The sequence below is a fragment of the Stigmatopora nigra genome, chromosome 16 (genome assembly GCF_051989575.1).
Source record: "Stigmatopora nigra isolate UIUO_SnigA chromosome 16, RoL_Snig_1.1, whole genome shotgun sequence".
NCBI classification, from domain to species: domain Eukaryota; kingdom Metazoa; phylum Chordata; class Actinopteri; order Syngnathiformes; family Syngnathidae; genus Stigmatopora; species Stigmatopora nigra.
In genome coordinates this window covers 88,619-112,028 of record NC_135523.1, presented here as the reverse complement: position 1 = coordinate 112,028, position 23,410 = coordinate 88,619, and the positions used below count along the sequence as shown (strand labels likewise).

The following is a 23,410-nucleotide window of genomic DNA, read 5'->3' as shown; positions in this document are numbered from 1 at the left end:
GCCGCCGAGTAAACATGTCATCTTCTCCGCCGCGGACGGCGTCGCGTCACATGATGGATCGACGCTCGCCGACCCGCGTCGGGAATGCGAGCGACGCCACTGTCACGTGACCGTAGAACCTCCCCCACTTTTTTGGAAAATGTTGCTTTGTTATGACATCTTTTTATTTTGATTTTCCCCACTGGGTCCTCCCCTCTTCCTTCCCATAGAGCAGTTCAAGCAGGCCGCCCGGTTAAAGCAGGCCGCCCGCCCGCCCGTTGCGGCCAAAGTGGAGTGCATTTGGGTTGAGGTTGATGCATTTGCATGAAGACACAGAAAGATGAAAGGCGGGCGGGCGGGCGGGCGGGCGGTTTGGGCCAGCGGAGCAGGTGGCGCACCCCATCTTGATGAAAGGTCGCCCCACTCCAGTCGGGACGGCGGTGGGGCTTTTAGAGCCCGGAGCCCAGAGCCAAAAGCCACCGTGGAGGGCTTTTTACAAGACGAGACGACGGCAGCTGAGCTTCTCGGCCGTCTCTGCCGTCTCGACGTCTTGACTCCCCTCTACCCTTTGATGAGCCGCTTTCCCATTTGAGATTGAACTGGGACTCGGCTGGGGTGCCAATCCAGCCTTTTTCCCGAGTGAGAAAATGCTCGTTTTTGCTCTGGGTGGCTCAACTTAAATATGATAGAGAAATTTATTGGATGGAGAAAAACAATGTGCGCCATCTGGCGTCAACTTTGACATTGGCGTGTGTTGTTTTCTTGCTCTTGTTGTGGTGGTTGACAGTGTCAGTGACAGCTGTGCTTGTGATTGTTGATGACGTTCACCTGTGTGCCCAAAGCCCGCTCGAATGCCAGCCTCTGAAACTCCCTCCCTGCCTCCCTCCCTCCAGCACTCCCTCCCTCCCTCCAGCACTCCCTCCATTTTTGTTTGGAAAAGCTACACGTCCTTTTCCTCGCCGGCACGCCCCTCACTCTGACTTTGGAAAAGATTGTATTGTCGCGAGGGGCCCGCGAGGAGGCGGTCGTAGTGTGTCAAGCGTTTCATTTCGACGCCTCGCCAAGCTGAGCCGCGCTGTCCCACTTTGTCCGTTAGGCGGCGATGCAACGTCGCCAAACAACTTTCAACGACAGTCGTTCGTCGAGGCCGGCCACAACTTTGAACATAGAACACTAACGAAGAGCACGGAGAGCACGGAGAGCACGGGTGAGCCAAAAAAAAAAAGCTTCACGCCGAGACACGCCAAGTAGTTACAACTTTTCGACTTCCCGAGCTGCCGAGCTAACGAGCTAACGAGCTAACGAGCTGCTCCCCTCCGACGGTTGTCGTCGCCGCTATGGAGTGTCAAGACGGAAAAGTTTTGCTCGCTCGCCTGGTCGCGTGCCAGCGTCCGACAGGGGTCGCTGTCGAGCTAGACGCGCGTGGACGTGAAAGGAGACTTTGTGCCATGCCTGCCGGCCAGCCGGCCAACCAACCAAGCAGTCAGTCATTCAATCAGCCATTCAGTCGGCCAGAAGACACACAGTGGGGCATTGACGGCGCGCTAATGACAATCGATGAATGTTAATTGACAAAAGGCACGAGGGCCACAGAAAGGAAAGAAAATGAGAGCAGAGTCAAAGATGACGATAGTCATGATCGTCTTCATCAAAGATCGATCAGAAATCGCCCCTCCTCATCAGTGCCTCTTTATCCATCCATCCATCATCCCTCCATCCATCCATCCATCCATCCATCCCTCCCTCCCTCCCTCCCTCCTTCCCTCCCTCACTATCTCTCTCGCTCCCTGGCACGTGACGTCACGAAGCTCGCCCCCTCCCCGCGCAGGAAAAGGCGAGGGGGCTCGCGCACGTCAGAGCGTGAACGCGCGTGTGCGTGACGGACGCCACAAAACGGAGGGAAAGAAGAAGCTCCAAAAGAAGAAGAGGAGTCGCAGGAGTAGGAGGACAAGGAAGGGGAAAAAAAGTGCAAGAGTGGCCCGGAGCCGGAGCAACCGGAGCCGGAGCCCAAGTCGACGGAGCTCAAGTCGACGGAGCAACAACATTCAAGTACAAGTCCAACCGGGAGGGAGCAGCTCCGGAAGCACAGGCACGGATGGACGCCTCAACTTTGTTGCTGTTGCTTTTTCTTTGGCTGCATGACACGGCGACGACGGTGACGGCCAGGGCGACGGCCACGGCGGCTCTGCGAGGTAAGATGAGCACCAAAACACCTATCGACCAAAAATAACTATACGAACACTAACACGAACTTGCTCTTGGACCTGGACCTGGGCGGGTTGCTAGTGTGTGTGTGTGTGTGTGTGTGTGTGTGTGTGTGTGTGTGTTGCGTGCGTGCGTGCGTGCGTGTGCGGGAGGCGGGGCCGGGGGCTCAGACATCTGTGCGTCGGCATCCAAGTTTCCATGGGGAAAATGTCCTCCCTTGCTTTCCTGCTTTTCATCATCTTCTCATGTTCTCATGATCCTTTTTTTCCTCTTTTCTCTTCAATCTGGCTCCATTTCACTTGCGTTCCTATCCTTTTGCTGTGTGTGTATGTGTATGTATGTTTGCATGTGTATGTATGTTTTTACGTATGTGTTTGTGTGTTTCACCTTTTTTTTTCTCCTGGCCGTGTCCATAGGCGTTCGATCTCTCCGCTTTGCCTTGTCTTCTCACTTGACGGATGGACTTTTAGTCTGTTTAGTCTTTGTCTTTTTAGCTTGTCGCTCAGGGGTTTGTTTGCACAGTTTTTTTTTTTTTGCTCCCACTGCGTCTCTTATGTTTGCCCGACCGACTGCGTTCATTTTCTAGCTTTTTGTGTAGTGTTTGGGTCATCATGGGTGCTCCCTTTTTTTTTCTCCCCCCCGCGCCACTCTCTTTTCACATCTTTGTGCGCGTCGGGTCATGTTGACGCGCTTGCTGATTTGTGGTGGAATTTCAACCTGTCCTAAGTCTCTTAATGCCCCCCGTCTTCCCCCGTGTTGGTTGCTTGGCTTCTCGTTTTCATGCTCAGGCGCCGATCTTATTTCTTTGAACGGACCTGACTACGAGACGCCATTTTTTTCCCCAACACAACATTCTCAGCGCCCAAGACGGACTGGAGCAAAAAAAAATCAAATTGTAGAGCCGTGGAAGGCGCTATGCCTTTGGACTGGCAAACAAAGTGCAGAGTCACACTCTCTCTCTCAGACACACACACACACACACACACACACAGAGGCATTCCCTCGTGACCTGATGAGTCCAGGTTGAGGCTGAGTCAGGACTCTACCTATTTCTCCTTGGCTGTGTGTGTGTGTGTGTGTGTGTGCGGGCTCAGCTTTTTGTTTTGTCTCGTCAGGATTTTAACGAAGCTCCAACGGTTGCTCTCTTGACACGCCAACAACACGCTCGGGCCGCATCCGCTCCGTCGGCTACCTTTTTGTAAAGGGGTCAAAGGGGGAGGAGCCTCGAGGAAGATGGGGAAAAGGTCGTCTCGGCCACGCGCGGCGTCGTCGGCCTTTTGCGATAATTAGCATCAAGAGCGGGACTTCCGACGGCCGTTTCCCTTTGGCTTGAGGGACGTTTATTGTTGGCGGTCCCCGCGCCGACGCGGACAGATGGCGTGCGTGCGTGCGTGCGTGCGTGCCGGCGCCGAAATTGCCAAGTACGTAGCGACAGGCAAAGAGGAATCATCAAACCTGCTGAACACACAACAGGCAGATTAAAGCGACAAGACACACAAGGCGGCCACTAATCCGCATCTCATTACTTGTGTCTCGCGCGCGCACGAGCCGGCGCATCTTCAAACAATAATCCTTTGAATATGATCTGGGATTTGGGCCACCGCACTAATCACACTGACATCTCAGAAGGGGGATTAAAACAAAACAAAACCAAAAAGAAAACTCCTACGGGTCGTCTCGTCCACGCGTCTTTCCTCCGTGTCATTGCCCCCCCCCCCTAACGACCACCCATTCCAAAAAGTCTAGTTTGCTCTCGCTCTTCCTTCCTTCCTTCCTTCCTTCTTCCCTCCCTCTGTGAAGGAAAGGGGGAAGGAGCGGCGAGGCGAGGGAAGGCCCCTCCGCCGCCGAGCCCGGGGTTGCGTTAGGCCGGGTGGAGGCGGGAGTAGCCCCGCGGTCAGGCTGCCAGCAACTTTGCATTAGTGGAAGACCGGGAGGAGGCTCCAGGCAACGCACGCACGCACGCACGCACGCAGGCACGCTCGCTGGCACGCACGCACGCACGCACTTCACCGCATCTGAACTAGCGCGATGCTGCGATGGAAAGGTTGGTGCGCCAAGACCTTTTGCTTGACTGTCAGGATGAATGTGGCTCCCTCTCGGAGGTGACCTTCTCCTCTCCTCCACGCCGAGCCCAGACCGGCCGCAACGGGGGAGGGAGGAGCGCGTTGGCCTTTGTCGCCCGCCGCAAACAATCAAAGACGCCGCTCCCCTTTGCTTTGTTTGTTGTGCGCCGCCGCCGCGGCCACACTCGGATATTCTTCTGGGCCTAATCTGGCATCTTTATCATAGGCGCTAATCCCGTCGCCGTATTAACCGGGCCTCCCCCCGCCTCCGCGCCACCGTGACTTTGTGGATTTGAAAAGGGCCGGCTCCGTCACGCCCGGCCGGGTCAGAACGCAACCAAACCAAGCGGTGGCGATGGGCAAAGACCGTCTTTCCGTCCAGCCGTCCGTGGACTGGGACGTATCCCGTCCTCGCACGCTGGGATGCCTCCGACGAGCCTCTGCCAAATAACACCCGTCCCCCCCCGTCCCCCTCCTCTTCCCCCCCTCCCCCGAGGGAGGAGGAGGGCAAGATAAGCTGTGTGTACGTTACGGGCTAATTATGAGTCATTAGCATATTATTGGGATAGCGCCACCGAGATGCCTCCGGTGCACTGCTGCATTATTCATATTTGGCCCCGGGCAAGTTTGCCGGCTCCGCTAACGCTAAAGCCGTTAGCGGCCGGTTGCTGTTCAACGCGCTGAATACTTTATCGAATAAATAGCGCTTTGGTGCCTTCAAAGGGGGAGACGTGCCGCGTGCCGGATGGCTGCTGCGCGTGCTGGCGCTTTTGCCGCAACTTCAAAAGATAATCACCATTCTAACGTCCTTTAAAAAAATGTACTTTACTTTAGTATAGTCGACCAGGTGTCTTTCTGTGACCATTTCCCCATACTTTAGTTTAGTTGACCGGGCGTCCCCCCCCCCCCCCCCCCCCCCCCCCAGTGATATTAGAGAAGCCTTCATCTAGGCCGCGCCCCATCAAATGACCACAGGAGGGCGGCGGCACAGTTTGGAGAAGGGTCCGTTTGCTGGCCGGCCCTCCCTCACTCCCTCCTGCCTACCATTTGTCGCTTGTCAAATGCCACGGCGGCCGTCTGTCGCGCCGCGTCCATTCTCACCTCTAATCACGCGCGGACGGGCGGTCGCCCGCCGGGCGCCGCTCCGATGGTCTGGCAGAATTGAATCGAGCGCAACACGCTAACGGGTAGCGGCGAGGCCGGCGCCTGGGCTTGGGGCGGCCCGTAATAAGGCGCATTAGACAAGCCTGCTTTCACACCGCTCATTAGCGCGCGCCTCTACGGGTGTGCACGCACGCGCTCTCCAGACAAAGACGGGAAGGAAAAGCCGCGCTCCGGAAAGTTGGAGGCGCTTGCTTTCCGCCCCTGGGCAAGTCCGCACCACCCCAACCAAGTTGGGAAAGGTGGGTCGGATGGGCCGGAGGGTCGGATGGAGGGGAGGGGGGGCAAAAACATGGCGACCAAAGGTGACACGTCCCAGGGGCGCCTGTCGTCGCTTCGCCGATTTACGCGTCGCGACACGAAGCGGTATGCCACGGGGGCGGAGTCTGCCGATTGCAGACTGCATCCATTTCAAGTGGAAAAAAAAAAACAATTCAGGGAGAGACATTTTGACTTGTGATGCTCGTACCACATTGGCTTTTATTTATTCATTCTTTTTCTCCCTTTTCAGCATGTCTGCCGGGACAGGGGCCCGAATGCCATCTGATCCAGTCGGAAGACGACGACGGCCTGGACTGGGAGACGGGCCCGCCCCCGCACCCGAGGACCGGGGACGCCTGGATGCCGGAAGGTAAGCCAACGTCTGCCGGGGCGAGCCCGTTCGAGGCCACTCCAAAGGTCACTTGATTTAACTCTATTGGATGGACAAAAAAATAAATAAAAAGTGGGGATACAAAAGTCAGGAGAAGGTTACAAATAATTGAATGTGCCAAATGAAAGCTAAACGCAAATCACATTGAGACTTTGTACACCGGCGCAGCAGATACTACACGGCTCGATATTAGGCGTACACGGCTTAACGAGATGATTGTGGAGAATCTGGGGGAGGAGGGCGGGAGGGGAGAAGGACGTCGGGGGCAGGGAACACGCAGCCGGACTCTCTGGCTCACCCAGAGAGCTCGGAGGAGTTCGGACACATTTGGGAGGGGGAGGGGGAGGAGGACAGAAGAGGGGGAAAAAACAGACAAGTGAATCCCTTGCAAAAAGGTGTTTCTTGGCTGTGGGTTAAGGGCCGGCAGGGCGAGCCAAGGTCTTATCTGCCGACACTTTGCATCCTGACATTAAGGATTGCATTAAGGACCCATTGGATGGAACTATGGCCACCGACTGCCATTTGAACATTGTAGATTCCGTTTTAACTGTTTAGACAAAAAAAAAGTTCACTAACACTAAACCCATTGGGATACAAAAGTCAGAAAAAAGTCACAAAGTCGTCAAATGTGCCAAATTAAAGTTACACGCAAATAAAATTGAGACTTTTTACACCAACGCAGCAGATACTATACGGCCCGATATTAGACGTACACGGTTTAACGAGATGATTGTGGAGAATCAGGGGGAGGAGGGGAGGAGGACGTCGGGGGCAGGGAACCTGTAGCCGGACTCTCTGGCTCACTCAGAGAGCTCGGAGGAGTTCGGACACACTTGGGAGGGGGAGGGGGAGGAGAAAAGAAGAGGGGGGAAAACAGCCAAGTGAATCTCTTGCAAAAGGTGTCTCTTGGCTGTGGGTTAGGATCAGCAGGGTGAGCCAGGGCCTTATCTGCCAACGTTTAGACAAAAAAAAGTTCACTAACACTAAACTCATTGGGATACAAAAGTCAGGAAAAGTCACAAAGTGCCAAATGAAAGTTAAACGCAAATCACATTGAGACTTTGGACACCGGCGCATCAGATACTACACGGCCCGATATTAGACGTACACGGCTTAACGAGATGATTGTGGAGAATCAGGGGGAGGAGGGGAGGAGGACGTCGGGGGCAGGGAACCTGTAGCCGGACTCTCTGGCTCACTCAGAGAGCTCGGAGGAGTTCGGACACATTTGGGAGGGGGAGGAGGACAGAAGAGGAAAAAAAAACAGACAAGTGAATCCCTTGCAAAAGGCGTTTCTTGGCCGTGGCAGGCCGGCAAGGCGAGCGAGCGAGGGAGGGTCTTATCTGGCCACGCTTTGCGGGCTGACTTATGCTCGGCGCCGGGCGCTTTGTCACACGCCGGCCGAGGTTACTCTGCTGACGAATGAAAGCCGGCGCTCTTAAATCAGGCGCCCGATCGCCCGAGAGACAACGGCGGCGAGGACGCCCTCGCTTCCATTTGCCTCCCCTCCTCCTCCTCCTCCTCCTCCTCCTCCTCCTCCTCCTCGTCTTCCTCCTCCTCCTCCTCCCCCTCCTTTGTCTTTGCCCCGCCGAGCGCCCTGGTCCTTTTTCGCCGCTCGCTTCGGCCTCTGCCCGTCGTAAAATGCCTGCCGCTCGTCCCAGCATTTAATAAGGCCTTAAATCATCTGCTTCGCCGTTGTTTAGAAACACAGCCTATTCTCTTTTTTTCTACCAGGAGGGGGGAACAAAATCATATCCATAGCCATATGGGGGTAGCATATTTGAAGGCGGGTGATCGGCCGTCACGTGGATGGCGGCCAAATTGTATCCAGAGAAGAGATTGTATTTGTTAGGTGGATTTTGGTCCGGCGCTGTCATTTTGGAGGACTTTCATTTTTTTCACCTTTATTCTTTTTTTTTTTTGCTTGATTTCTCTTTCCGATCGGGCTCCGCCGTGTTGACATTTGGAATTACCGTGGCAACCGAAATGTTACTCAGTCATTCACGATGCTGCAGCCGCTCGCTCATTGATTTATTCCACTGTGTATGTGTGTGTGTGTGTGTGTGTGTGTGTGTGTGTTTGTGTCTCTGCTGAGTTCAGGCTATATTAATATTTCTAATAGGACTGTTATCAGCTCACTGCCAGCTGTACACAAAGCGCACACATACACACACACACACAAGCAGAGGCCCGCAGGCAACTCCCCAACACATGCACACGCGCACACACACACACACACACACACACACACACACACACACACACACACACACACACATTGTCATGCACACTGTGTGTTGTTGTTGTTTGATATTAGCACAATGCTTTTGTGCATGAAAGAGACCCGGAGGTCAAAATAAGTTTTTGGGGCGCCGGTGCACACACACACACATATACACACACACATATACACACACATACCCACACCTCACCAAAACGGGAGCGGCTTTGAGCGGAGAGGCCGACCGACTTAGCACGCTACCCGGCGGGACGCTTGCTATCGTTGGGATGACGGTGGACTTGTCGTTGGCAGGCTCCTCCCCTTTCTTGTACGTCAACACCAGCGGGCGCGGCGCCGGAAGTCGCGCCCGTCTGCTGCTGCCGCCGCTGAAGGAGAACGACACGCACTGCGTGGACCTCCTCTTCTACGGAGACGGCGACCTCGGAGTCTACGTCACGGGTGGGTGTCGCCGCCCTTGGCCCGCCGGCCTTGGCCCGCCGCCCTTGACCCGCCGCCCTTGGCCCGCCGCCCTTGGCCCGCCGCCCTTGGCCCGCCGCCCTTGACGACCTTTTGCCCTTTCCCCACCCCCAGAGAACGGCAGCCCGCCGGGACCCCCCGTCTTCAAGTCGTCCCAACGGCGCCCCGGCTCCTGGACCTCGTTGGAGTTGGCCGTGTCCACCTTCTGGCCCAACGTCTACCAGGTCTCAAATAACTTAGAAAGCCCCCTCCAAAAAATGCCCCCAAAATGGCCGAGCCCCGCCCCAGTGGCCAAATCGGGTAACGCTTTGGGTCGGGCTCCGTCGGCCCGTCGGGGCCGACCCAGTTACCCAGTGGCGATGACATTTTTGCTCCCCAAAAAATCAATCCATCCGTCCGTCAAAACTGAATTTTGAGCGCCGACGGAAGGGCCCTGACCTTTCGGCGTCCGTCCGGATGGCCACCCGCTTAACCCAGCCATCCGCAGGTGATGTTTGAGGCGGTGAGCGCCGGGCGCGGAGGGGGCGTGGCCATCAAAGACCTCTCACTCCAAGGTCACCAGTGCGGTGAGTACGCCGCCCGTCCGTCCGTGGTCCCGAGCGGACGCCTGGCCGCCGCTGACCTTAGCGTGGCCCGCCTTCAGCCGGCGCGCCGCACTTTCTGCACATCAAAGGCGTGGAGGTCAACGCGGGTCAGGCGGCCCTCTTTACCTGCACGGTGAGCGGGCGCCCGCGCCCCGACGTGCGCCTCTACCTGCAGGTAAGTCCGGTGGGGGGATTGACCACCGGGTCGTCGCCCGGCGTGACTTAAACAACCCCCCCCCCCTCTCAGGGCGCCGGAGGTCGACGCGGCGGGGCCGGCGAAAGCAAGCCGCTCAGCTCCCGGCGTTACGTGGCCGCCTTCCGCCTGGACAACACCAGCAAAGAAGACTCGGGGAGCTACCGCTGCGTGGGCCAATCGGAGCGCGGGGTGGGCGTCTCGGCCTACGCCGAGCTGACGGTCAAACGTGAGAGCGTCTCTCCGGCGTGCCGCCGAACTGCTCCATTTGAGGCCGGCCAAATGAATGCGCGTGTCTCCCTCCCGCAGAGCCCCCCGTGCCCATCGCCCCGCCTCAGTTGATGGCGGTGGGCGCCACCTACCTTTGGGTCCAACTCAACGCCAACTCCATCAACGGCGACGGTCCCATCGTGGAGCGCGAGGTGAGCTCCGGTCCTCCCCTAACCCCAAAACAACCCGTAAAACAAGCTGGGCCAACCCGTATACAACCCGTATCGGAAGGTCAATCACCTTGTTGCGGCTTGCAGGTGGAGTACCGCACCACGGCGGGCGTGCTGATCGACACCACCCCCGTGGACAAGGCCACCCACAAGATCGGCCACCTGGACCCGGACACCGAGTACCAGATCAGCGTGCTGCTCACGCGCCCGCTGGAGGGGGGAACGGGGCAACCCGGCCCGCCTCTGCGCGCCCGCACCAAATGTGCCGGTAAGCGCCGCCCACCCAATGCTAATGCGGACGGCTAATAATAATGCTAATGCGGACGGGATGGCTCGTCTCGGCGGAGAATGTGTCCGAGTGGCGGCGCACGTCCGTCGGCCATTTAAGAAAGCCGAGTGAAAAAAAAGAAAAAAAAAGGTGTTAGCTCCTCCGACCGAGCGTAAACAAAGGCACCCTCGGGAGTTGTTCGGCGCGGCGGATTGACGGACGGGCGAGCCTCCCTCCGGCGACCGGCGTGGCCCCGACGTGGCTGGTCTGTCATGGACTCGCTGTTATTTATTCATCTGACGGCGCATCAATTATACAATCTGCGCGCGTTAAATAATGAACGGTGGTGTCCATCATACAAGCTTTGTGACTTAGAGCCCGCCGAGGCCACACGGCGTGACGCCATCGTCCGTCCCCGGCCGCCGTTTTGTGTTGGTTCCCGAAGCAAAGGCGGCGCCTCCTCCTCGGCGCCTCCTCCTCGGCGCCTCCTCCTCGGCGCCTCCTCCTCGGCGCCTCCTCGCCGTTTGCTCTTAATTGGCGCGCAGACGAGGCCTCGGAGGCGAGTCAAAGCCCTTTTTATTTTTTTCTCCCCGGCAAAAGATGGCGAGCGCTTTGATGGGAAAGCCCCCTCCGCCCCCTCCACCCCCCGCGTCTGTTAACATCCATTAAAGTGTGTTTGCCGTTTGTTGAGGCTTTTAAAATATTTCGTATCAATATTTCACTTTGATTCTTTTTTCACGTCACATTTTCACGCTCGACTCGTTGGGAAAACATTTGAAAGCTTTTGCTCGGCGACCTTTTATTTTTCTCTGCCATTTCTTTTGCTCCCGCCGGACTTCTCGGCGACGGTGGGGGACCGCCACGTCCGGCCCCTTGGCGTGTGGGGGGGGTGATCTGGTTAGACCTCGGGCCCAAAAAACAATAACGGGTGGTTCATCCTTTGGGCCCAAACGTAGCCGCCAATCACGGGGTGACAAATCGCCAACGTGCATTCCAAACGTGTCCGCTTCCGTCGGGGACAATGACCACCGTGACGGCTGAATGGCGCGCTGATGAGCTGGCGGCGGGGAGGCGCGTCCTCCACGCACAAAACGCGCAGCTGCGAGCCGAGAGTCGCTCCGTCGACTTGGCAGACGTTCCCCTTTGCCTTGAATGGCGGCTCCAAATGCGGGAGACGGCGCTCGCTCGGCGAGTCGCTAATCCCTCCTTCCGCCTTGGCTCCGCTCCTCGTGCGGCGCCCGGGGGGGGGGGGGGGGGGGCCGCGCGTCGGGAGAAACAAAGGCCGCGCGGAACGGGGACCCGAGGCGCGCATTTGCAAAGCGCCACCGTTCCCCGGGCTTCCATTGTGGCCCTCAAAGCCAAGGTTTAAAAAAAACCCCAAACAAATGGAAAAAAGAAGGCCGCCCGCCCCCACCAAGGAGTCAAAAAGAAGCGTAACCCCGCAGCGCTTTGTTTTGGCCAAAAGACGGCGCGTGTTGTATTCTCCCCGTCTTTGAGAAGTAAAAAAAAAAAAAAAATGTAACGGCGGCGCTTTTATCTCTTTCTAAACCAAATCCCCCCCCCCTTTTTCCAGAACCACTGCACGGGCCACGCGGCCTGCGGGTGACGGCGGTGCGCTCCAGGGAAGTGACGCTGCGCTGGGACGCGGTGGGCTACGGCGTGACGCGCTGCCACGCCTTCAACGTGACGCTGCTCTACCGGACGGCGGAGGGAGAGGAGCGGCGTGAGGAGGTGGGGGAGGCGGGAAGCCACGTCGGCGATGGCGACGTCGGCGTCGGCGTCGACGTCTCCCAGCCGCAGCACACCCTGCGCGGCCTCACTCCCTTCACCAACGTCAGCATCCGCCTGGTCCTGGGCAACCCCGAGGGGAGCAAAGAAAGCCAGGAGATGGCGGTCCTGACCGACGAGGACGGTGAGCCCCGACCGCCAAAAGGCCGTTTCCGTCCGGGACACAAAAAAAAAACAACCGGCGCGCTCTATCCTGGCCGACCGGCCAAAACCAGTTCCCGGAGCCGTCCCGCCGGCGTCCATCCGGGGCAGCAGCTACGAGCAGCGCGTCCGAGTCAGCTGGGCGCCGCCGCCGCAGACGTACGGACGCCTCCGCCGATACGAGGTGGGAGCGGCCCCGTCCCAAGGCGACGACTGTTATCATAATCCACTGCCCCCCCCCCCCCCCGCCAGGTCTCCTTCAAAGCCCTGAGCTCCTTCGACCGGGACGTGGACCTGAGCAACCAGAGCGGCGAGGTGCTCAAGCCGGCCAACGAGAGCAGCCACGTCTTCGCCGGTCTCTTCCCGGGCTCCACCTACGCCTTTACCGTGAGGGCGGCCACCGCCAAAGGCTTCGGCCCGCCGGCCGCCGCTCGCTTCACCACCAAGATCTCGGGTGGGACGCCGGCGCACGGGTGGCGCTCCGCACTTGCGGGGCTCCCGTCTCAACTCCGCCCCTCTCCACTCGGCAGCGCCCGTCATGCCCACCTACGAGCGGCAGCCGCCCATCAACCAGAGCGAGGCCACCGTCAGCGTCCTGCTGCGACCGGCGCGCGGCCGCGGCGCCCCCGTCAGGTCAGAGCGCCTTTGCCTTATTCCTTGGCGCCGATTGGACGCCAACGTCTGTCTGTCGTGGAGGGCGACTATTTCCAGTGACACTTTGATCGCGTCAACATGTCCTTTCAATCTTTCATGCCGCCCTCATGAAAACTTAATGAAGCGTAAGATTGATTCTGCTCAATATTTCAGCACGCCATTTTGGCTGGCGGGCGGCTCGGCTCCAAAAAAAAAAAAAGCAAAAAAAAACCTCACCGGCGGGCCGCCGTCGCCGACGACAGACGTCCGATCGTCCGGGCCGTTTGACCGTGACGGCTCGCCCCGCGATAACACCCACCCGTCTTTGCAGCAAGTACCAGGTGGTGGTGGAGGAAGAGCGCCCCCGCAGGCAGACCCGGGGCACGGCGGAAATCCTGCGCTGCTATCCGGTGCCGGTCCACTTCCTCAACGCCACCCAGCTGGACTCCCGCTACTACTTTAGCGCCGAGCTGAGCGTGAGCCGCGTGGACCGTCCGACGCCCTTCTGCGTGGGTGAGGAATGGCTCGGGACGTGTCGGGGGCGCTTCGGGGGTGGGGGGTCGTGGCGGTTGGTCCAAGACGCTGGACGTCGGGCTCTGACCGAGCGTGCCCTTCCTCAGGCGACAACGCCACCTACGGCGGCTTCTGGAACGCCCCTCTGCTGCCTCACAAGAGTTACGCCATCTACTACCAGGCCGTCAGCAGCGCCAACGGGGTAAACTGTCCAATGGCGAGGCCTCGTCGTCGTCGCCGTCGTCGTCGTCGTCGCCGCCGCCGAGGCTTTACGACGCGCGCAGCCCAGATCTTCTCGTCTGCCGTGTTAATTATTGACGCTCGGAGCTTTAATTGCCGTGTGTGTTTGTGCGTTGAATAATGCAGCCACGGGAGAGCTTTTCACTGTCGCTGCACCGCACACAAACACACACACACACACACACACTGGACAGAGTGTGTGTGTTTGTGTGCGTGCACATGAATATTCATGAGCTCTTGTGGTTAATTTGTCGTCTGTTTGTTATCAGCGGAAAGACACAAGATGTTCCATCTGACGCCGCGGCGTGGCCCGTTAAACGCCGTGGGCTGAGCCGCAGCCATTTTCCTTCTGTCCCTTCACTTTACAACCTGTTTTTGTGTGTGTTTTTGTGTGTTTGTGTGTGTGTGTGTGTGTGTGCGTGCGCGGCTGTTATCTCCCACAGGAGACAAAGATCGACTGCGTCCGCGTGGCCACCAAAGGTAAAGCATGGTTGACTTTTATGTCGCTCGCTGGCCAATCAACCCGGCCGGGTGGGTGGGTCGCTGCTTCTGGGTTGGGAGGGGGGTCCTTAGAGGTGTGCTAAGGTGTCCTTTGTGCCACACACACGCACATACACACCTTAACGCAGCGCTAACGACCGCGTGTTTTTTTAAAAAAAAAAAGTCCAACGGCTCAGCAGTGACTGCAACCACTTTTTATTGGCTCGACGGCGCTCGACGGCGCTCGACGGCGCTCGACGGCGGCCGCCCCCTCCTAGCGACGGACCTCAAGCCGTCGGGGCTCCCGTTTGTTTTCCAAGTGCCGCTAAGCTCTTTTCGATCGACTGACGCGGAGGCAGTGGCCGTTGTACAAGATGGCGTTACTGACCATGACATATTCCAATTGATTTCCAACGCCGTGGGCATGGCTGACGCTTGATGACGGCATGTGTTAACAACCTGTGTGCACGTACTTCTTTTCCTTCCTTCTCTTTCCTTTTCTTTCTTTCCTTCCTTCCTTCCTTCCTTCCTTCCTTTCAGCCGCCATCATCAGCACTCAGCTGAGCACGCCGCACGCCGCCCCGGGCTTCGGCCTCCGAGGCGTGGCCGCCGCCGCCGGCGACAGGCAGCTGGCAGGTCAGAAAGGGCGGGGGGGTCCAAACTAAAAGACGGCACGCCGCCTACCCTAATTTTTCTCCTCACTACTAAAAATAAAAGAAGACGACGACGACGTGACTCGCGCCGCCGGCACCCGTGAGGGACGCCTCGAAAAGGATGTCCGAGCTAAGGCTTGCCTGTGTTTTTCAGGCGCCGCCACCCGCCAACCGGAAGCCGATCAGGAGAAGCGTTCGGACCGCACGGTGAAGATCGCCGGCGCGGCGGCCGGCGTCTTGCTCTTTGTCATCATCTTTCTCGGCGTGGTCCTCCTCATGAAGAAACGGTAAATGCCGTCGTTGGGGGGGGCGTGGCTAAGATGTGGTCCAAAATCATGGGGTTTTTTTGTGTCGGCTAAAATAAGTCCAAAATAATGTGGTTTTTTTTTTTTGCACTCACTTTGAAGAAACAAAATGGAAGAAAAGATTTTCCGGTCAATTCAAAGCACCCGAACAGAAGACACGAGGGGGCGGGGTCAGGCGCTGGCCTCGGGGAGAACGCGCCGCTCTCCATTTTAAAAGCCGCTTTTCGTGCTTATTTATACATAGGACTGTACTTTTTCCATTTTCAGGTCACACTCACTCGCCGCTTGCGTGTGTGTATTTGTGTGTGCGCATGTTTGAAAGCAAATCAGACAAATGGATGTTTTTATTTGCACACTCGGAATGGAAAATACAGGAAGCTTTTACTGGAGGCGGCTCCAAGATGGCAAAGATGGCCGCCGGCGGCCTCTGACCTTTGCTTGTTTGTTGCGGCAGGAAGCTGGCCAAGAAAAGGAAGGAAACGCTGAGCTCCAGACAGGAAATGACTCTGATGGTCAACACTTCTCAGCGCCCAACAATGTTGGACACGCACGCGCTCAACGGACACGGTGAGCGCGCGCTCCCGAGGCCGTAACGCCCGCCGCCACCCAAAAAACTGACGTCGACGCAAACCCTCCCCGCGACAGCAGCCGCGTCGTCCTTGTCGTCGTCTTTCGCCACCAAGACTGGCACCATTCCCAAATCCTTCTACGCGGGTAAGAATGTCTACCTTTTTTTTTTCTCCCCCTATTTTCCCCCCCTCTTTTTCCCCCTCTTTGCCATTAAAGCCTTTTGGGTGTTTTGTGCGCGCGCTTCCAGCAGACGCCTCGGTGCCGACCGCCATTTTGGGTGAGCCGTCTTTCCTTGTCTTTGCTTTGTGACGGGAAGTCGACGCGCCCGGAGCCGCAGACAGGAAGCGGGTCGGCTAAGGGCGGGCCGGGCCGGCTAAGGGCGGGGCCGGACGCTGACCAATCGGTTCCCCTCTTGCCGCTTGGGGAAAGCCACCAAATCCCAATTGTAAAAAGGCCGAGCCAAGTAGAAGGTTTCCCGGGTCGGCCGCCCAGGGTCCGCTTCCTGTCGACGGCTTTGCGTTCCGTGGGCCTAGCTTGCGTTCGGGCCGAGGCTAAAGCTAACATGCTGGCTAAAACTTTTCTTTTTCTCTCTTTCTCGAACCCTTCTTCTTTGCCGTGTAAAAGTCCCCATTCATGGTAAGTGCAGGGGGGGGGGGGTGGCGTCAGGCGGGGGGCCGCCTCATCTGGGTGGGCACCTCGGGCGTCGTCACCGGCGCATGGAAACATTTGTGTCCTGTCGTGGCCTCCCCCAAACGTCGCTTTTGGCCTTTTTGCCCCAGCACGGTGGTTGGTCTGCTGAAAGCCACGCCCCCGGCCACGCCCCCGGCCACACCCCAGCACGCCTCTCTTTTCACCCGCATTTGGGCTCCTCTTTGAGCGCCGCTGAACGTCTAAACGTTCCACTCCTGCAAAAGAAAATGTGGACAATTGATTTGGGAGTCCTTTTGGCCACGTGAAAAGAGAGGGCGGGGCTCGGCCGTCGTTTCATCCAAAGGGGAAGTTTACACTTTTTGTCCCAAAAAAAAAGAGCCTGCACGTGTGAATTTGAACGGTGACACTGAAGTTTAGTCAAGAAGTGGCAACTTTCCCTTTGGCGTGCCGCCGCCACGTGGCGTGTCCTCGGAGTACGCGGAAGGGAGCCGGTTGGCGCCGTCTCACAAGTGTCCCCCCCCCCCCTTTTTTCTTTCTTTCTGTCTTTCCTCGAACGGACACAGACGAGCTGAGCAGCGAGACCAGCAGTCTGGTCCAGAACCACCTGAAGCAGCGCGAGGCGGAGCGCGAGCCGCCCCCCTACCACCCGGACCCGGCCCGCCTCCACCCGGCCGTCCGCGTGGCCGACTTGCTGCAGCACATCACGCAGATGAAGTGCGCCGAGGGATACGGCTTTAAGGAGGAGTACGAGGTGCGTCGGCCGCCGCCGGGAGGGTGTACGCCGTCACTCGCCGTCACTCGCCGTCACCCGCCGTCACCCGCCGTCACCCTTTTCTCCTTTTAACCCCTTCCTTCTCCTTTCTTAACGGAACCCGTCGCGCAGCTCAACCAGGTAAGAGAGTCGTCGCTCGATGCTCCGCTTACACCCCCCCATCTGTGAGCCTTCCCAAAAGAACTCCCCCTTTCGAGGAAGCGCACGTAGCATTCATTGCCAGCGAGGGGGCAGGAAGTGAGGGACAAAGGGAGGAAAAATAGAAGAATGGAGGGAAGAGATGAGGCCCCCCCCTCCCCCATCGTGCGTCACTCCCAATTTGAAAGCCAAAAGAGCCCAAAATGTGCCTTTTCCGGTGGTTTGGCCGCTGCGAAAGGACCGCCACGTGGTTTTGAGCAGGCCGCGTGGGCTGGCGTATATCTGGGCCCCCTTCCGGAGGCTTCCGTAGAGCACGCGTTGGCGGTGGGCCGATCCACCTTTGGTCACTCCCCATTTGTTTTTGTGCGCACAGAGTTTCTTGGAGGGTCAGTCGGCGCCTTGGGACTCGGCCAAAAAAGACGAAAACCGCATGAAGAATCGCTACGGCAACATCATCGCCTGTACGTGCGCCCAGGGGAACGCCGGCGTGCGTCCGTCGGACCGCCGAGCGCTCTAAATTCTCCTTTTGGTGCGCCTAGACGACCACTCTCGCGTGCGTCTGCAGCCCAAAGATGGCGAAAAAGGCTCCGACTACATCAACGCCAACTACGTGGACGTGAGTGACCACCGGGGACGCTTTTTTTTTTTTTTTTTTTTTTTAACGCAAACAGTCGCACGCACGCGCGCGCACACGCGCGCACACGCACGCGTTCGATAAATACTCGGACGCCTTTAAAGGTCAGCGCCAAAGATGGCGGGCCTCTCTGTTTCCACGGCAACGGCGGTCGGCCCGAATGCCGACGGCGCCGTAAACAAAGGCTAAACAAACGGGCGCGTCGGCTCCTCTGGACCGTCCCAAGAGGCCACGGGTGTCCGTTGCAAAAGTCCATGACGCTCTGTTCTCCTGTCTTGTTTGCAGGGCTACCACCGCCCCAACCACTACATTGCCACGCAAGGTTAGCGTCGTCGTCGCCGCCGCCGTCGCCGCCGCCGTCGTCGTCGCCGCCCCCGTCGTCGCCGCCGCCGCCGGTCACGGATTGTCCGTCCCGCGCCGCCACCAGAGAAAGGGCATTTGTTGACTACGGCCAACGTCTCCCAGGTCCCATGCAGGAGACGGTGTACGACTTCTGGCGGATGGTGTGGCAGGAGAAGACCGCCGCCATCGTCATGGTAACCAACCTGGTGGAGGTAGGCCGGGTAAGTGCTTTCTCCCCGCTGTCCTTTCCCCTCCGGCAAACGCCGCAAACGCCGCAAAAAAAAAACCCCACTTGTCCAAAGTTTTGTCCACTTGAGCCTTTGAGGACTTTGACAGGTGAAATGTTGCAAGTACTGGCCCGACGACAGCGACATCTACGGCGACGTTTCCGTCACGCTGATGGAGACGCAGCTGCTGTCCGAGTACGTCGTCCGCACCTTTGCCGTGGAGAAGGTGGGCGAGAGTCGGGGCGGGAGGCGGGGTCGAGTTTGGCACTCCGGGGCTAAAAGGGGCCTCTTTCAGAGGGGCGCGGCCGAGATCCGGGAGATCCGGCAGTTCCACTTCACGGGCTGGCCCGACCACGGGGTGCCGCTGCACGCCACCGGACTGCTGGGCTTCGTACGCCGCGTCAAGGCCAAGACGCCGCCGGCCGCGGGGCCCAGCGTGGTGCACTGCAGGTCAGAGGCAACCGATGGCGAGAGCTCCCCCCCCGTGGCCGGCACCGCCCTCACCGCCGGAAACCTCCGCCTCTTAGCGCCGGAGCGGGCCGCACGGGCTGCTTCATGGTGATCGACATCATGCTGGACATGGCGGAGCGCGAGGGCGTGGTGGACATCTACAACTGCGTACGAGAGCTGCGAGCGCGACGGGTCAACATGGTCCAGACCGAGGTACGCGACCGGGGCAAGGGTCTGCCCCCCACCCCCGCCGTGCCCCCGACTCCACCTCCGTTTCACCTTCTCAGGAGCAGTACGTGTTCATCCACGACGCCATCTTGGAGGCGTGTCTGTGCGGCGACACCTCGGTCCCCGCCGGTCAGCTGCGCTCCGTCTACTACGACGTCAACCGACTGGACCCGCAGACCAACTCCAGTCCCGTCAAGGAGGAGTTCAGGGTGAGAGCCGTCTCCGTAGTCTCCGTCGGGGCCACCCGGCTGGGCCACCCGGCTGGGCCACCCGGCTGGGCCACCCGGCTGGGCCACCCGGCTGGGCCACCCGGCTGGAATCTGCCCGTCTCCGTACCCTCCGTCTCCGTAGCCTCCGTCTCCGTACCCTCCGTCGGGGCTAACTCTGGCCCGCCGGCTCAGACGCTGAACATGGTGACCCCGACGTTGCGCGTGGAGGACTGCAGCATCGCCCTGTTGCCGCGCAACCACGACAAGAACCGCTGCATGGACGTGCTTCCTCCCGACCGATGCCTGCCCTTCCTCATCACCATGGACGGCGAGAGCTCCAACTACATCAACGCCGCGCTCATGGACGTAAGTTGGCCCACCGGCTCATTCCGCCAGGGGGCGGCCGAAGGCCTCACCCGCGCTTACGCCCGTCCACGCTTCCACCTCGGCTTCCCAGAGCTACAGGCAACCGTCGGCCTTCATCGTGACCCAACACCCCTTGCCCAATACCGTCAAGGACTTCTGGCGCCTGGTCCTGGACTACCACTGCACCGCCGTGGTCATGCTCAACGACGTGGACCCGGCGCAGGTGGGCGCACTGGCCTCCCTTCCTCCCCCGCCGTGGGCATTTGGGCCGGAGAGTTCCATGACGGGCCTCTGTCTCCACTTGCCGTCCCCAGCTGTGTCCTCAGTACTGGCCCGAGAACGGCGTCCACCGCCTGGGCTCGCTGCAGGTGGAGTTTGTGTCGGCCGACCTGGAAGAGGACGTGATCAGCCGCATCTTCCGGATCTACAACAACGCTAGGGTGGGTCGGCGGCGTCATAGGCGTCGTAGGCGTCGTCGGCGGCGGCGATGTCGTCCACCAGCGCCGGGTTGGGCCGGCCTCTCAACTCTGACCTTTTCAGCCTCAAGACGGCTGCCGTCTGGTCCAGCAGTTCCAGTTCCTGGGCTGGCCCCGCTACCGAGACACGCCGGTCAACAAGCGCTCCTTCCTCAAGCTGCTCCACCTGGTGGACAAGTGGCAGGAGGACTACGACGGCGGCGACGGACGCACGCTGGTCCACTGCCTGTACGGGCCACCATGGCTCGCTCAGCGCGATCCAAGTGTGGCTTACCTTTTTTAAAACAAAAATTTCAATTTCCCCTTTTCAGGAACGGCGGGGGCCGCAGCGGCGTCTTCTGCAGTGTTCACATTGTGTGCGACATGTTGCGACAACAGCGTTGCGTTGATGTCTTTCACGCGGTCAAGACTCTGCGAAACAACAAACCAAACATGGTGGACCTCTTGGTAAGAAAAAAGGCGCACTTTGGCGCTGGGCGCCGCCACGCACTCTTTTTTATTTATTCCTTGGCACTTTGTCTCCACAGGAACAGTACAAGTTTTGTTACGAAGTGGCTCTGGAGTATTTGTCGTCGGCGTAGCGGACAACGGTCAAAACCGACTCCTGACCGAGGAAGATGTTGTTGGTGGGTTGGGGGGGAGGTCTATGTTTTTGCACTGACTTGTAAGGGAAAAAAAGACAAGTTGAAACGCACGCACCTACACGGGTTTATTTGTTTGTCTATTTGTGACGGTTCCAAAGGCCCCCCCCCCCCCCCTCGTCGTCGTCGTCGTCATTTCTCGGCCTCGAGAACTGGACTGAACCTTTGGGGAGCCCGAACGGACCGTCAACGGCGGCGGGCAAGAGTAAAGGTGGACGTGCACGCGTGCGGGGAGTTAGTTTGATATTTTGTACATGAAAGTGCACTATTTATTCTTTCCTTGTCGTGGCCGCGATGCATGCCGCCGTCGTTCAGTGTATATTTATTGAAAAGTATTGTATTTGTGTTGTTCGCTCCGTAAAAGGCGTCGTAAGCTAAGCCTACTCATTAAACGAGTCCAAGTGATGAAACTCTCGATTGTGTCATTGACGGAGTGTGACAAAGATGAGTGGCTTTTGTGGGGGGCCCGTTCCACTTGGGGTCCCGGATGACTACTGCCACCTGCTGCTCATTTGGCAACGTGCATTTTCCCTCAGCTTTGGCTTTTTATTTCCCACTCCCACCAACAAGCGGCGCTGCTGCGGCGCTGCTGCGGCCCAGCCCCCTCCAGCAGGCGCCGAAGAAAACAACCAGGAAGTTAGTCTATGATGACGGAGAGTGGCGCCCGGCTCAAACTCGCCTTGTCGCACTCGTCTGTTGGCGTTCCGTTCACCGTGACAGGAGCGCTTGAGAACTTTGCTGTTCGCTCGCTCGCTCGGACGGACAGATAGATAGACGAGCGTCGAAGAAGTCAAAGCGAGAAGCCATGCTACGATGACGGAAAGTGGCGCACAGGTGAAACTCTTCTTGTCGTTGTTGTCGTATGCGTTCCGTTCACGAGTAACACAAATGGACGAGAACTCTGCCGTTGTTGTTGTTGTTGTTTTAGCTGTTTGCTCGCTTGGAAGGACGCCGAAGCGTTTGCGACATCGAGCCTCGTCTTTTCCCTCCAGACGACGGAATCGGATCAGGAACCGGTGAGTCCCAGGCCACAGACAGCCACCCAACTCACGGCCTTTGGAGTGGGAGGGGCTAACGAGTTCACAAGTTGACACCTCCTAGTCCAAATGTTTTTAAAACTATACAGCCATTACTATCGGCACGTATCCTTTTTCATATAAAAGGTAATGTGGTCAAGTCAAGACAAATTGGACGTGCACCAAAGGCTTCTATCCATTCATTGTATGGAGTAAATACGGCGCCAAAGCCACTACGGTCTCTTGGTCCCCGGTCGCCTCGCTCCTCTGCCCGTGGGGGGACGCCGACTCACGGCAGGTCTCTGCGTCAGGTGCGCTGGTGGAGTTCTACGGCACGGAGGGAACGGGTGAGTGGCCCGCCAGCTGAGTGGACTTGGCGGGGAGCCCCCAGCGCTCGCTCTTTGTAACCCGCACGCAGGGAAGACGGAGCTGCTCTACCACTTCCTGTGCCGCGCCGCCCTCCCCGCCCCGGCCGGCGGGCTGGGCCTCCGGGTCATCTTCGTGGACGCCGACTGCAGTCTGGACATGTTGCGGCTGGTCGCCGTCCTAGACGCCAAGCTCGCCGCCGGTACGCCGCCCGAAGCGCTGATTTTTGTCTGTGACTGTGCAGCGTGCGTTCATGCTATGTGCTCGAGATGCCGCTTTTTTCGGAGACGGGTCCGGAACTCCTGTCCTTTCCTTCCTTCTTTCTTTCTTTCTCCCCTCAGCCGGAGCGCCGAGCTCGCCGTCGTCCCGCGACGCCGACTTACGCGCCTGCCTGTCCCGCCTGCTGGTGGCGCACTGCCGCTCTTCGCGCGAGCTCCTCTTCACGCTGCACGCGTTAGAGGCGCGTCTGGCGTCTGAATCCGGCCCGGCGCTCCTCCTCCTGGACAGCGCGTCCGCCTTCTACTGGCTGGACCGCGGCGAGGGTGGGGCCAGCGTGAGCAAAGGCGAAGAGAAGCTGAGCCGCTCTTCGCGGCTGCTGGGCCGGCTGCTCAGGTGTGTGTGGGTGGGTGGGTGGGTGGGTCATTTGTTCCTCCGTCCCAGGGCGGGAATTCCGTCCCAGGGCGGCTATTCCGTCCCAGGGCGGCTATTCCGTCCCGGGGCCTCCCGCCGCGGCCCTTTTTGACCGGACGAACGCATCCTCTCAGGGATTACAGAATCAGCGTGTTGGCCACCTGCCACGCCAGCAGGAGGCGCTGCGCTCAAGGCTCCTTCTCAGACCTGTGTCGCCCCTGGCAACAGCTGGTCACCCATCGCGTGCTCTGCACCAGACAGGAAGTGGCCACCGCGGGGGGGCCCAGAAGTCACATCTTCAGCACGCACTGCACATCCTCGTCCTCCTCGGGAAGCAAAGTCTACCGAAGCTGCTCTTTCCGCGTGGGTGACGCCGGCCTGGAATTTCTTTGACACTGACCTGGCCTGAATTGCGTTGAGCTGAATGATTGTAGAGTTAACATAAAGTTTTGGAGGAACAATTGGGAACGACTTGTGTTGTGTTCTTCCAATCTCACGGGTCAGGTCAATCCAGACCACATCCCTCCCTGTGAATTTAGTCGGTGTAGGTATTGTGCAAGTCTGGATCCAAAGTAGTTAGGTCCAAAATTCAGGAATTCTCTAATTTAATGCTCGTCGCGCCAGGGCATCGGTCAGTTAGGGTCGAGATTGGAGAATCCCGTCCGTCCTTTTCCGAAGTCCACTTTGGCATCCGCCGT

General features: G+C 58.5%; 2 protein-coding genes across 6 annotated transcripts; both read left to right on the top strand.

The window, feature by feature from the left end:
* Positions 1-1,234: 1,234 nt before the first annotated feature.
* LOC144209446 (receptor-type tyrosine-protein phosphatase mu-like) lies at positions 1,235-21,110 on the top strand. Of its 5 annotated transcripts, XM_077735750.1 has the most exons (37): positions 1,237-2,171; positions 5,920-6,039; positions 8,594-8,740; positions 8,873-8,982; positions 9,246-9,324; positions 9,402-9,517; positions 9,590-9,764; positions 9,845-9,957; positions 10,063-10,243; positions 11,817-12,155; positions 12,247-12,356; positions 12,425-12,626; positions 12,703-12,805; positions 13,137-13,318; positions 13,426-13,520; positions 14,002-14,038; positions 14,579-14,674; positions 14,846-14,978; positions 15,451-15,563; positions 15,642-15,710; positions 15,814-15,843; positions 16,191-16,202; positions 16,781-16,968; positions 17,501-17,588; positions 17,667-17,743; positions 18,047-18,083; positions 18,227-18,324; positions 18,440-18,556; positions 18,626-18,780; positions 18,858-18,993; positions 19,068-19,217; positions 19,410-19,583; positions 19,675-19,806; positions 19,898-20,023; positions 20,124-20,287; positions 20,371-20,506; positions 20,587-21,110. In XM_077735750.1, exons 1-37 carry the CDS (start codon positions 2,075-2,077, stop codon positions 20,638-20,640), a joined length of 4,491 nt encoding a protein of 1,496 aa, XP_077591876.1. In that variant the 5' UTR covers positions 1,237-2,074; the 3' UTR covers positions 20,641-21,110. The 5 variants fall into 5 exon arrangements, with proteins under 5 accessions (XP_077591875.1, XP_077591879.1, XP_077591876.1 ...); XM_077735749.1 differs by having other exon boundaries at positions 1,235-2,171; positions 18,440-18,780; XM_077735752.1 differs by lacking the exon at positions 14,579-14,674.
* Positions 21,111-21,305: 195 nt separating this feature from the next.
* xrcc2 (X-ray repair complementing defective repair in Chinese hamster cells 2) lies at positions 21,306-23,180 on the top strand. The gene is made up of 6 exons (XM_077735828.1): positions 21,306-21,534; positions 21,629-21,716; positions 22,028-22,063; positions 22,135-22,284; positions 22,424-22,694; positions 22,847-23,180. The coding sequence occupies exons 1-6, from the start codon at positions 21,514-21,516 to the stop codon at positions 23,103-23,105; spliced, it is 825 nt and encodes a 274-aa protein (XP_077591954.1). The 5' UTR covers positions 21,306-21,513; the 3' UTR covers positions 23,106-23,180.
* Positions 23,181-23,410: the final 230 nt, after the last annotated feature.

What these genes read in the sequence shown, in the direction of transcription:
- LOC144209446 (XM_077735749.1), top strand. Translation starts at nt 2,075, where the DNA reads ATGGACGCCTCAACTTTGTTGCTGTTGCTTTTTCTTTGGCTGCATGAC. An exon ending in CCACTACATTGCCACGCAAG is followed by an intron (nt 18,084 to 18,226) that starts GTTAGCGTCGTC and finishes AACGTCTCCCAG; the next exon opens with GTCCCATGCAGGAGACGGTG. An exon ending in TCAACATGGTCCAGACCGAG is followed by an intron (nt 18,994 to 19,067) that starts GTACGCGACCGG and finishes TCACCTTCTCAG; the next exon opens with GAGCAGTACGTGTTCATCCA.
- xrcc2 (XM_077735828.1), top strand. Translation starts at nt 21,514, where the DNA reads ATGACGGAAAGTGGCGCACAG. An exon ending in TGACGGAAAGTGGCGCACAG is followed by an intron (nt 21,535 to 21,628) that starts GTGAAACTCTTC and finishes TTGTTGTTTTAG; the next exon opens with CTGTTTGCTCGCTTGGAAGG. An exon ending in CTACGGCACGGAGGGAACGG is followed by an intron (nt 22,064 to 22,134) that starts GTGAGTGGCCCG and finishes ACCCGCACGCAG; the next exon opens with GGAAGACGGAGCTGCTCTAC.